General features: G+C 48.3%; 2 protein-coding genes across 2 annotated transcripts; both read left to right on the top strand.

Annotated features, from left to right (window-relative positions):
- The first annotated feature begins 2136 nt into the window (after positions 1-2136).
- On the top strand, positions 2137-3063 carry LOC107111712 (olfactory receptor 2D3-like). The gene has a single exon (XM_015412724.1). It carries the CDS (start codon positions 2137-2139, stop codon positions 3061-3063), a length of 927 nt encoding a protein of 308 aa, XP_015268210.1.
- A 4703-nt stretch (positions 3064-7766) lies between these two features.
- Positions 7767-8711, top strand: LOC107111711 (olfactory receptor 2D3-like). Its single transcript, XM_015412723.1, has one exon. The coding sequence runs from the start codon at positions 7767-7769 to the stop codon at positions 8709-8711; it is 945 nt and encodes a 314-aa protein (XP_015268209.1).
- The last annotated feature ends 3567 nt before the right edge of the window (positions 8712-12278 follow it).

Below are 12278 nucleotides of genomic sequence, written 5' to 3'. Positions count from 1 at the left end.
TTGGCTGCTGCAGAAATCAGTTTGCTCTGGAGCCATCCTTCCTGAGCAAAGGCAAAAATGTGTGAGACGCAGGCTAAAAAACTGTGAGCTCGCTCACACCAACTCAGCTTAGAGGGAGCACTGCAGGCCATCTAGTCCCACACCCTGCTCAGTGCAGCATCAGCCTAGAGTATCCCTGGCAAGTGTTTGTCCAGATGTTCCTTTAGACTGCCAGTGAGGGGGAGCTCACCACCTCTCTAGGCAGCTGATTCCACTTTTGCACACCTCTTACTGTGAAAAAGTTTTCCCTGAGATCCAGCCGGTACCTTCCTGCCCTTAATTTAAACCCATTATTGCGAGTCCTCTCCTCTGCTGCCCACAGGAACAGCTCCCTGCCCTCCTCTAAGTGACAAGCCTTCAAATACTCACAGAGAACAATCATGTCCCCCCCTCGACCTCCTCTTCTCAACACTGATCATTTCCAAGTCCCTCAGCCTTTTCTCGTAGACTGTCATTGGGTGGAGACATGGCCGGCTCGTCCGCTAGGCGAGCTAGGTGCTCGCCTAGAGCGCGCCGGCTCTCAGGGGCGCCAAACTGCGCGCCGGCTCTCAGGGGCGCCAAACTGCGCCCCGCCGCCGCCCTAACCGGGGCCCGCTCCTCTCTTGCGCTCTCTCTCTGCCGTGACTCAAGGGAGGGAAGCAGGGCAGGGAGGGAGGAAGGAAGGCGGCGAGGAGGCAGAGGGCGCCAAGGTACTACAGCCCCGCCGGCTGCCGGCTGCCTGCCCCGCCCTGAGAAGGGGCTTCAAAAGAGGCTGCCAATTATGCCGGCCGAGGGAGAGAGAAATTGCGGAGGGGGCGGCGTTCGCGGCCTGTGGTGAGTGACGCTCCTCCCCTCCTCGTTTTCCCTCCGCTAGGGTCAGGGGTGCCTCAGCCGGCGAGGCGGAGCGCCCAGGGGCTCGCTGGGCAGCCTCTCCGCGCGGCGCGCCTTCTCCGTTCTCCTCTGCTGCTCGGGTCTCGTTCGAGGGAGGAAGGGAGGGAGGAAGGGGGGCGGTTATGTTCACGGCCCTCACGGGGGTGTCAAGTGGCTGCTCCTCGGCCAAAATGAAAGAGAACTTGTTGGCGCTTTACAGGCTGCCCCGCAAGGCTGGGCCGCCACTTCTCAGACAGGGAGGGGCACCTCGGGGAGGGCCAAGGTAAGCCGGACGGGAGGGAAGGAGGGAAGGAACTTTAACGCCGGTAGCTCACAAGGGAGCATTTTTGCCCACAACACTCCACAGCTCAGAGGGAGCGCTGGTTCCAAGTATCTGAAGAAGAGAGCAGTGACTCCCGAAAGCTCCCACCCGGCCACCAATGTTGTTAATCTTGAAGGTGCTCCTGGAATTGCCCGTTTCTCCAGCTACAGACAGACCGACTCATCTTGCTTAGAATTCTTTGGTCTCCCAAAGCAGCGCGAAGTTTCCTCTCCCCTTTACTTCCATCCACCCACGTCTGCTGCGATGCAGAAATCCCTCTCCCCCTTTCCACCCCCCCTTCTCTAGAAGACACTTGGTGGGGGTGGGGAAGGCCGGAGAGATAACCCATAGGATCAGGGGTTGAGACATTTCGTTCTTCCTGCGGGGCGCGCGAATTTCCAAGCTGACTGGAAAGGACAGACCCTCCCCTCCTCTCTCTGTCTGTCCCCCCCCCATTTGCAAAGACTGCAGCTTATGTGTGTGCTTTTCTGCAGCTCCGCTGGAAGCAGTCTTCCCTCTAAGCTGAGTGAGTGTGTGCTGGCTCACAGTTTTTTAGCCTCCAGCTCACACATTTTTGTCTCGGCTCAGGAAGGAATGGCTCCAGAGCAAGCTGATTTATGTGGCGGCGGAGGGGGGCAAGGACCCATAGGGATCCTTCTCTCCAGGCCCCGCCTGGAGGTTGGCAACCCCCATAATTGGTAGGCGTGTGGGCGGGGGGGCGCCAGAAGATAGCCCCGCCTAGGGCACAAAAACGCCTGGAGCCGGCCCTGGGTGGAGATTCTGAATTTGACAGATTTGTCCTGCATTTATGATAGCGATGGGGAGATCAAAGCGCAATATATATATTTTTAAAAGGTTGTCCTGTTCTCAGAGAAGGACACTTTCCCTTCCACTTTCATTCTCTCTCTGCAGGCAAGAATCCAAGAATGGTGACTCAGAACCTCACCTCCGTCAAGGAGTTCACCTTGCTGGGACTCTCCAGCCACCGCATGATGCAGGTTCTGCTCTTTGTGGTCATCCTTGTCATCTACTTGTTCACCCTCGTGGGTAACGGAGTGGTCATCGTTTTGGTGCGGGCCGACTCTCGCCTCCATACCCCCATGTATTTTTTCCTCACTCACCTGGCAGCCATGGAGATGTGTTACGTCACCAGCACGTTACCCCAGGCATTGTTGAACCTTCTGTCCGGGAACCGGACCATCTCCTTCATAGGCTGCGCCATACAGATGCACTTGATATTGACCCTGGGGGGCACCGAATGTGTCCTGCTGAGTGCCATGGCCTATGACCGCTACTTGGCCATCTGCCGCCCCTTACTATATGCAATCGCCATGGACAGGTGGCACCAGTTGCAGCTGGCTTCCTTCTGCTGGGGACTAGGCATCCTCCTCGCAACGGTAAACGTGAGCTGCACCTTTCGCCATCCTTTCTGTGGCCCCAGCCACATAAACCACTTTGTCTGTGAGTTGCCAGCTGTGCTGAAGCTTGCATGCGCTGAAACCCATATTACGGAAAAGGTTGTTTTGGGGACAGCTGCACTGATCCTCCTGGGTCCCTTGGCTGTTATTCTGACTTCATACGGGCTCATTCTGTTCTCAATATTAAAAATGAGGACAACGACAAGACGGCGTAAGGCCTTTTCCACATGTGCCTCCCACCTGATAGTGGTCACCGTGTTCTATGGTACTGTCATCACTATGTACATGCGGCCTGGGTTGGGCTCAGGTTCTGATTTTGACAAGAAAATTGCAGTCTTTTACATTGTGGTCACTCCCCTGCTCAACCCGATCATTTACACCCTGCGGAATAAAGATGTCCATGGTGCAGTGGTCAAGGTGCTTCGAAGGCTTTAAATGAAAAGGTTGACAGTTGGTGTGACGTCCTCCTTATTGGGGAGACGGTTTTTCCTTCAAAACACACTATGTTCACATAAACTTGGTAGATTACTGCTGCCACCAGGAATTAAAAATACCAAATTTCTCTATTATGGTAGAATGACCCTGTGTCTGGGAACTTCGGGGGGGGGGGGGGTCAACCGTGCTTGGGGGGGGTCAACAGTGGGAGGGGTTCTACTGTCCTGGCCCCACTGCTGGACCTCCTGATGGCACTGGTATTTCTGGCCACTGTGTGACACAGAGTGTTGGACTCGATGGGCCTTTGGCCTGATCCAAAATTGGCGTTGTACAGGATTAGCCCCCTCAGGCCAGTCCAGGGATGGGAGGGAACCCTGTACTTTTTCAGTACATTAAACAACAAACCACGAGATGGTCTATACCCTCTCTGGTTTCAGAACAATGCGCCACCAGAACCTCCTTTAACTAGTCCCTGCATTTTCTAAGGGAGAGATTCCAGCCCTTAGTTAGCATCTGGGATTTAACACAGTAGCAACCCTAGCTCAGAGATGCATGCTTTACTCTTACCAAGGTAGCATATGGGGTGAGCGTTAGACACTAGACTCAGACTTGGAATCCAAGTTACAACATCACAGACAAGTTAGAAATAAGCAGGACCTTTATTCAGTACAGAGCACAGCAACAGACTATAAAAGATTACAAAAATAACAAAGGCTAGGGCAATTTGCCTTAACTACACATTTAAGATACATAGTTACCAAGGTCAGGATAGCATCCAAGAGTTCAAGATTGTCCATGGTGATAATCCAGGTAGCACCAAGGGATTTTGAGTAGGAATCCCATCTCGTACAAGCCATGTGCTCCAAGTCACAAAGCAGGTCTTTGTTTCGCAAGGGACAGCATTTCAGGTGCAATAAAACAGACTCTGACAAGAGGAGGAAGGGAGAGAACTAAGAGAGACCCCACCCCCATAGGGATCGATCAATTATAGCCCAATTCCAGTCACAAATTAGCTGTGGCCATTAGTCAATTGCGAGTGGGCATGGGTGTGCCCAATTGTTGGTTGTCATAGCTGTGTGTGGGGATAGGCTAGAAGTTTAGAGCCCCGCCTGCAGTCAGGTGACCCAGCTTCCAGCTTCTCCATGGTGTACATGACATGCTCCATGAGCACCAGAGCCAGGAGCTATCAGGTCTGGCTCTTTCACTTAGAGGTGTTAAAGAATGTGTGGTTATATGGCATGGCTATTTAGGTAGTTCAGGCCATTTGGTCTGCCCTGGACCATTTGGCCTGCAACAGGAAACAGAGACACAGCATGTTATCAAAAGACATCACTGGAGAAGGCATGTGGATATAGAAAGCAGAAAGCAATTTCTCTATACAGGCGTCTCTTATGTTCTTATGATTGGACGTAATAGAGTTATAAACAACAATTGGAAAAAAATACAACCTATCTTGGAATTAAAAAAGAAAAGAAAAGAAATCATGAGAGGGAAATGTGGACTCTGGATTTAATTCTAAAAGAGCTTCAAACTGACAGACTGGTTCATCCCTATTCTCAGTGCCTTGATGGCCAGGTGGGCTATAAATGAAAGAAATAAATATGAAAATTCCTTTTCCTCTCTTCTTCTTCTTTGCCAACAGCTTACAAATGATTTGAAAAGCTGCAAAGTAAAAAAGAAACCCCCCCAAAAAATTATATAACTCTTTTCTAAGTGCTCTGAGTGCTTGAGACACCCAAGAGGTTAAAGGAGCAAACAGACAGCTAATGAACCAGAGGAAAAGTACCACAGGGATCAGACTAGTAACTGTGGAGTATATCCACAGTCTTTATTACGTTACTGAATCCTTGAATCTTGGACAGGTCACAGGGAAAGACACCACAATGCTGTCAGTCTTCTAATGCTGAGAGTAGTCAAACAGTTGAAGAAAATAGGTTGTGTGGACTCTTTATTTTAAGAGGCTTTAATTTATGGAAGTTTATTTAAGTTTATGGACATTATGGAAGTCTATCTATCAGAGATCCAGAAGTTGTGCTGCCAGTCCAGATATAGATAGAGTCGATGAACCATTTATCTCAAAGCAGCTCCCACACTGGCCTGAGCTTTGAAGGACCTCCTTGGAAAAGATGGATATCGCTGTGTTCTTCCTTCCTCTTTGGAATGGAGGCTCCGAGACTCAATCAACCCTACAGTGTATTCCCAACCAGTAATATGGCCCATAATTTATTCTAGAGGATCTTGTCATTTTTCCAGCTTGAAGTTTTCATAGTGGAAGAAGAAAACGACAGTCAACAGCTCTTTCAGAGCAGCATAGAAAAACCTCCATCGCTGAGTGAGAGAAAATGTCACCCATAATCAAGGACAATCCAGTCGTCTTTCACCTCATTTTTTAAACATCTGGCACCAGAAAGGAGACTAAAAACCACCCGGTTGTTGTATGCTTTAATGTTAGCCACCGGCAAGAAAAATGTGTCACCATTTGAGGAATGCCTGAGTCGAGAACTGAGGTAACGCTTATATGTTGCAGTATACAATGGGGAGGTGTGGAACTAATTTTGGTCACTGATGTGTCTATGGGTGTGGACATTCTCCATCCTGAAAAGGTATTGACTTCACTTAATACACTGCCTGAAGAGGGATTGGGCACTTTCCTCTCATCCCTTTCTGCCTCTCATCGCCCTTAATTTCTCTTAACTTGAGAGCCTAAATAAAAGACAAAAAGAAAAACCAGTGCTCTTTGAAAGTGTCCCAACACGATCAAACCAATCGCATATCAGTTTCTCCAGAACTAATGTCAGGGAAGGAGGGAAGATGGCACGGTGTATGGCCTAATCTTGTCAGATCTCAGGAGCTAAGCAGGGTCAGTACTTGGAAGGGAGACCACCAAGGAAGGCTCTGCAGAGGAAGGCAATGGCAGACCTTCTTCTCGCTTGCCCTGAAAGCCCTTGGCTGGGGTCTCCTTGAATTGACTGCAACTTGAAGACACTTTACACACACAAGGTCAAGGGAAACATTTTGGTGCTTCAGCCTCTTGCCTTGAGGACAGCATTAAAGATCCTAGATATTCCCCCTTGTTCTTGAAAAGAAGTGGCACACAGCACATAAGAAAACAAGAGGGCCAACAGAGGCCGAGGCCTTTGCCAATATTGCCTCCTAGCACTGGTACTGAGCATTTTTTCTGCCTCTGGATAATGGAGGTGCCCTGTAGCTACCATGGCTTGTAGTAGTTGACACTAGAAACTACTGAGGATTCCCAGGTTTTATTAAGATGGTTAACTTTGATAGGGTTGGATCTAGTCAGTTTTTTCACTCAAAAGAACTTCCCTCCTTACTACAGTTTTGGGTGGGTAGCTGTGTTGGCCTGCAGTAGAATGGCAAGGTTCCAGTCCGATAGCACCTTAGAAACCAACAAGATTTCCAGGGTATAAACTTTCGAGAAATACCATGGAAATCTTGTTGGGTCTTTAAGTTGCTATGGGACTTCAGTCTTGGCCACCTTGCTACAGCCCCTATCCTAAATGCTTTTCATCCATGTAGGCCTCCTGGTTCTCCTTTTCTGGTGAGCCAAAAGCCCCAGGGCTGCCCCCAGCTTATTTTGCACTCTAGGCAAGGATCCCTTCTGGCGCCCCCCGTGCCCCCCCCGGCTAGAGCCAATGGGGGGCTGTTGGCGGGGGGCGAGTGCAGTTTGGCGCCCCTTGTCAGGGCACCTGGAGAAGAGGCTGACCGACGGGGAGCTCACAAGCCGTCGCTCCCCGGCCCTACTGCTGCTGCTGCTCCTGCTGCAGCTGCCAGTCCCTGGCCGCGAGGAGGAGGAGGAGAAGCGCTCCGCTGGGAAGCCGAGAGGGCAGGCAGGGAGAAGTTAGCTGGCCAAAGAGGTGGCGGGCAGCGTCGGGGGTCATCCGGCTGTGGAAATGCAGGTCTTTAGGCGGGGGGGGGCGGGTGCAGTTTGGCACCCCTAAGGGCTGGTGTGCTCTAGGCGAACACCTAGTTCGCCTAGTGAGCGAGCCAGCCTTGAAAATCCCCCCTCCTCCCTTGTTCAGAAGAGGAAAATCTGGTTGGATCCAATCCATCATGACTGAAACCTGAGATTGTTTCTACTACAGCAGACCAGCACTACTATGTGTCTGGACTCAATGCCCTCATACTATGGGAAACTTGTGACATACATTCTGAAAGGCAACACTGAAGACTCTCTCGCTTTTGTTTTGACTGACCTCTTGATGTTGAGTTTGATGGGCTATTTGTGTTTACATTGTCCTCCCATCAGTGGTTCTCTGTGGGAGATTTTCAAATGTTCCTTCCTTACCTTTAAAGGATCTGTCAGTGTAGCAGTAGAAAACCAGAACTGGTCACTCAAATTTTGCTCCACCGTGATGTTAAATGTATGGGATGTTTTAATTTAGTCCCCTTTTGCACAACAGGCAAAACTATCCGGGACAGAGGCCTGTCTCCTTCCTTTTAGCGGACCAGTGCCCCCATATTACCTTCTCAAGAGCGAGGTATTTCTCGATTGTTAGGAGGATTAGGGGATATAATGTTAATGCTCTGGAGCGATGATTTGTATATTAAAACTGTGGTTCTTGTCGCGCTTTCAATCTATGCCAGTAAAGGTACTGAGCTGAACTGTTTACTTCCATGTGACAGAGAGCTACACATGTCTACATCGCTGATTCTTGCCCTTTCTCTGCAGACAGGAGCCCACAATGGGGGCTGAGAACCTCTCTTCTGTCACAGAATTCATTCTGGTAGGACTCACCAACCACCGCAAGACACAAATTTTTCTCTTCCTGGTCATCCTCCTCATCTATGCCCTCACCGTGGTGGGGAACCTCGTGATCATCATGCTGGTACAAGGCGACGCCTCCCTCCACACCCCCATGTACTTCTTCCTCTCAAATCTTTCCGTCCTGGAGATCCTCTATGTCACCTCCAGCCTGCCCCAGATGCTGGCTCATCTCTTTGCTGGAAACGGAGCCATCTCCTTCCCCCGGTGTGCTTTTCAAATGTACATGGTGATTTGCCTGGGTAGCGTCGAGTGTTTTCTGCTGGGCGCCATGGCTTATGACCGCTACTTGGCCATCTGCCGTCCTCTGCTATATGTCACCGCCATGGGTAGGTGGCGTCAAGTTCAGCTTGCCTCAGCCTCTTGGGCAAGTGGCTTCCTTCTTGCTTCAATAAATGTGGGCATTACCCTTCACCTTCCCTACTGTGGTCCCAACCGCATCAATCATTTCTTCTGCGACATGCCCATTGTGTTGAAACTCGCATGTGCTGATAGACATGTGACCGAGCGCACCATTATCATTCTGGCTGCACTGATCATCGTAATTCCCTTTTTTGTTATCCTCATGTCTTACATGCTCATACTGGCAACTGTGATACGCATGCGGTCAGCAGCCGGGCGGCGCAAGGCCTTCTCCACGTGTGCCTCCCACTTGATAGTGGTCATCTTATTCTATGGCATTCTCATCTTTGTGTACCTGACACCCGGGTCGGATGCAGCACCTGATCGTGACAAAGAACTTGCTGTCCTATATATTGTGGTCACCCCATTGCTCAATCCGATCATTTATACCCTGCGCAACAAGGACATCCATGGGGCTGTGTCCAGGATGCTGCAAAGAAGGGGCTTTAAACAGAAAAGCTGAGCATGGATGTCTTAATGAACTGCAATCAATTTTGTCCAATCACTGCCAGTTGCTTGTGGTTAGAAATATTAGAAATATGGAAAGGTTTGGGTTTAAAATGAACAAGAGAGTTTACAAAATCCATGTACTCATCTCTGTCATTGCTAGAAAAACAGCTATGAGCCTGTCCCACTACACCAGACCATGATTCTTTTGAAGCCCTGTTTGCTCTAAGCAGAGCATGCCTCTCAGTGACATTCCATTCCCAGGTGTGAGATTTACAATAAGCAGCTGGTCAGCGACAGACCCCAATTTCCTAGGCCATAAAATGTGTGGCCATTTGGGCAGCTGATCCAAAATGCAAAATAAATTCCTGGGATACAGAATTTCACACAAACCCTGCTTTTATCTCAGCTATAACACCAAAAGGACAGTTTGTTTGAATCAATATGAGTATGAGACCCACAATTTAAAGACAATAGCAATTGCAGCTGGACCCTAATTCAATATGCGATCTCAGAGACAACAGGATTTCACATACCTCACCTTCCCCTTTGAAGTAGCCCTCTGATAACTTCAAAAGGACAGTGTTGCCCCAAATGGTGGGAACACAGGAAAACAATAAAAAAACATCCCAGTAAATGAGTGTGAACTTTTGGTGTAAGGAAGGGATTTACAATCTCAACTTCCAGGAAAACAATTTACAGTAGGCAATTTCCACTTGTAATTTGGTAACTGTGATAGGATTATCAAGGAAACCCTTTGATCATTGGGTATAAATACTGGTGGAACCCCAACAGAATTTCGTTGGCTTCTGAAAGCTCAGGAAAGCTCCTGAGAGATTGGAAGTCAACCCGAAGGGGCCTCTTCGTTTCTTGCATGCTTTTGGGGTGGGTTACTTTGTCTGCACGTTCATTTTTCTGTGTGTGTTTACTGTCTATAGTTTGTTGCAATAGAAGTGTATTGTATGGCAAGTTGATACAGCGTCTTGCTGTTCAATCTTGTCAGGTAAACTCTGAATACTGAGCCTTTTTAAATAAAAACAATATATAAGAAGAGAGACCTTGGCTTGGAGTGTCTCTGGCCAGCGCTCAGCGTTTCCAAACTTGCACCTTCTGCCTTGGGTAAGGAGGCATTACATTCAGGGGAACATGAACCAGAGGGGGTGTGTGGGAACACATTTTCTTCCAACATTGCTTACCATGAATAATATGCTAGTAGGTGATAAATGCTGTCTTTGGGAAAGGAACTCTAATCACTGCTTAGCCTGGAAGTTCTTTACGTGGGCTTGCAGACAATGCTGTCTACATTTGCATCATGGGGCCAAGATGGTGCCACTGATTATATTTACTTGATCCCTTTCTCTTCTGGTGGTATAGCAAGGAAGTTTGAACCTTGGCACACAGAACCATATTTGGCCCCTGCTGCCAGCCAGCTGCTGCTGCTGTTGTTTTTTACCATCCAGTCACAGCCGACTCATAGAGACCTCGTAGGGTTTTCAAGTCAAGAGACAAGCAGAGGTGCTTTGCCATTGGCTGTCTCTGTGTAGTGACCCTGGGGTTCCATGGTTGTCTCCCATCCAGCTACCAACCAGGGCTGACCCTGATTAGGTTACAAGACCTAGCAAGTCCCGGGTAGCCTGGGCTATCCAGGTCAGGGTTGTGATGGACAGAAGAAAATCCCACCCTCTTTTCTCCCTGTTTTGAACTGACCAATCAGATTCAAGCAGGCTGAATGTAATGGGAGTGTATGTGGTGGGGAGTGAAGGAGTTTAACTGTCAACAGCCAATAGACAAATAGGGCAGTTGGATTTTGGAGGGGAAAGGATAGGAGGTAACCTGGTCTTGGCAGGGAGTCCAGTAGGGATTGATTTTGACAGCAGGGTTTGGGTGCTGTTCCCAGATAAAAAAAGTGAACTTGCTCAAGCTGTCTAGTTATGGCATTTAAGGCAGAACTGCTGAAAGGACAAACATAACTTTTAAGTACAATGCACCTCCCGGCTCTGTGTCAGCTAGCAGGCTGGAGTGGGAAGGAATTATATTATTATCAACTGAATAAACATGTTCCTTTTGTCATATAAGACTCCCTGTTATCCTCAACTTTGATTACTCACTACACAGATCTATGGTTCCCCAGAGTGTTAAAGGCCCCTGGAATCCTGTTCTCCTAATTGCCCATTTCAGCAGCCTTATGTGTGATCCAGAACCTACTGTGAAAACTTCTTTAACAATAAATTCAATCATCTTTGAAGTTCCCCAAGACTGTTATTTTAGAAACAGCAAACTGATTCCTATGCTTTCCAGGTTGGTCGGGCACAGCAGAGATCTAAGATTAACAGGTGGTCTTAATCAAGTGCACCAGGAAACTTGGGAAATTTTCTTACTGTACCACCACTGTATTCATTTGATTTTTAACTGCCACCAGTATTCTGATATTTTGTAATGTACTATTTTAAATGCTGTGCTTTAATTCTGTATTGTTTATGTTCTTATTCTGTGTTGTTGTGTTTGTTGTTGGAAGCCACCCTGAGGCTGCTTTGTGGGGAGGGCGGGGTATAAATTTGACTATAAATAAATAAATAAATAAAAACACTCATCAGGTTTTAACCCAAACTTTGAGTGTTGGTGTCTGGCTTAGTTTGTACATATTTTGTCTGGGATTGTGAGTTGCTTGCTGCACATACTATGCCAGAAGGGCTTGGTTTGAGAGTTGGGATTGGACATAAAGTACGTTCCCGGGTCTTGGGTATAGCATGCAAAAGTGTCCCCCATATTATCACAAGACAGAGGCAGACAGAGACTGAGGACATGTCACATGAAAAAGAAGCTAATGTTGCTAGTCAATAGCTCATGAATCAACAGAGCAGACTTTAAAAATGGAATGGAACGTTGATGTCATGTCCAAAGCCCAAAGAAGGCTGCAGCAAAGTGGTCCTCCCTCGGGAAAAATTGGGAGAGGCTTCAAAGCAACCACTAAACTTGTGTAACCTGGAGGGGGGAGGCTAAAATCCAAGAAGCTCACTGTTGCCCACACATGACCACTCCCATTGCAGCATCCAGCCTCTGTCTCTCTCTGCCTCACTTGTGCAGGTTACATGGCCCACTTGTGGGTTAAGACCCACAGCCTGGGAAATGCCACCTCAAACCGCATCCTAAGGCAAAATTCCTACTGGCATGGAATTTAAAATTGTGAAGGATAAAGAAACAATAATATAAATACCTGTGGGGATAATGGGAGATCTCCAGCCACCACCTGGAGACTGATGAACAAATAAATCAGTTAAGAAATAGCTGAGGTGGAAAGAATCTTTGAAGGCCAAACCAGGGTGGCCGAGCCAGCAGGGATGACAGATGTGTGCTGGGGTGTCTTGTTCAGATTAAAGAAGAATGTGTTTGGCTAGTCAAGGATGAGTGAACTGGAAATTACTGGTGGTAGATAAACAGAACAAAGAAGCCTAACATTGCTGAGGCATGATCATTGGGAGTGTATATAAGGTGACCGAAAACTATGTCTTGGGTCCTTCAGATGGAGAGCTGGGGGAACCTTCTGCTGCAGTGGAATAAACCAGTTGCTTCTTTCTGAACAGTC

The sequence above is a fragment of the Gekko japonicus genome, unplaced genomic scaffold, assembly GCF_001447785.1.
Source record: "Gekko japonicus isolate JY-2015 unplaced genomic scaffold, Gekko_japonicus_V1.1 scaffold669, whole genome shotgun sequence".
Classification (NCBI taxonomy): domain Eukaryota; kingdom Metazoa; phylum Chordata; class Lepidosauria; order Squamata; family Gekkonidae; genus Gekko; species Gekko japonicus.
The sequence above is the reverse complement of the archived record's forward strand: the minus strand, read 5'-3'. Positions and strand labels throughout refer to the sequence as shown.

Coding starts and splice junctions, on each gene's coding strand:
- LOC107111712 (XM_015412724.1), top strand. CDS start 2,137: ATGGTGACTCAGAACCTCACCTCCGTCAAGGAGTTCACCTTGCTGGGA.
- LOC107111711 (XM_015412723.1), top strand. CDS start 7,767: ATGGGGGCTGAGAACCTCTCTTCTGTCACAGAATTCATTCTGGTAGGA.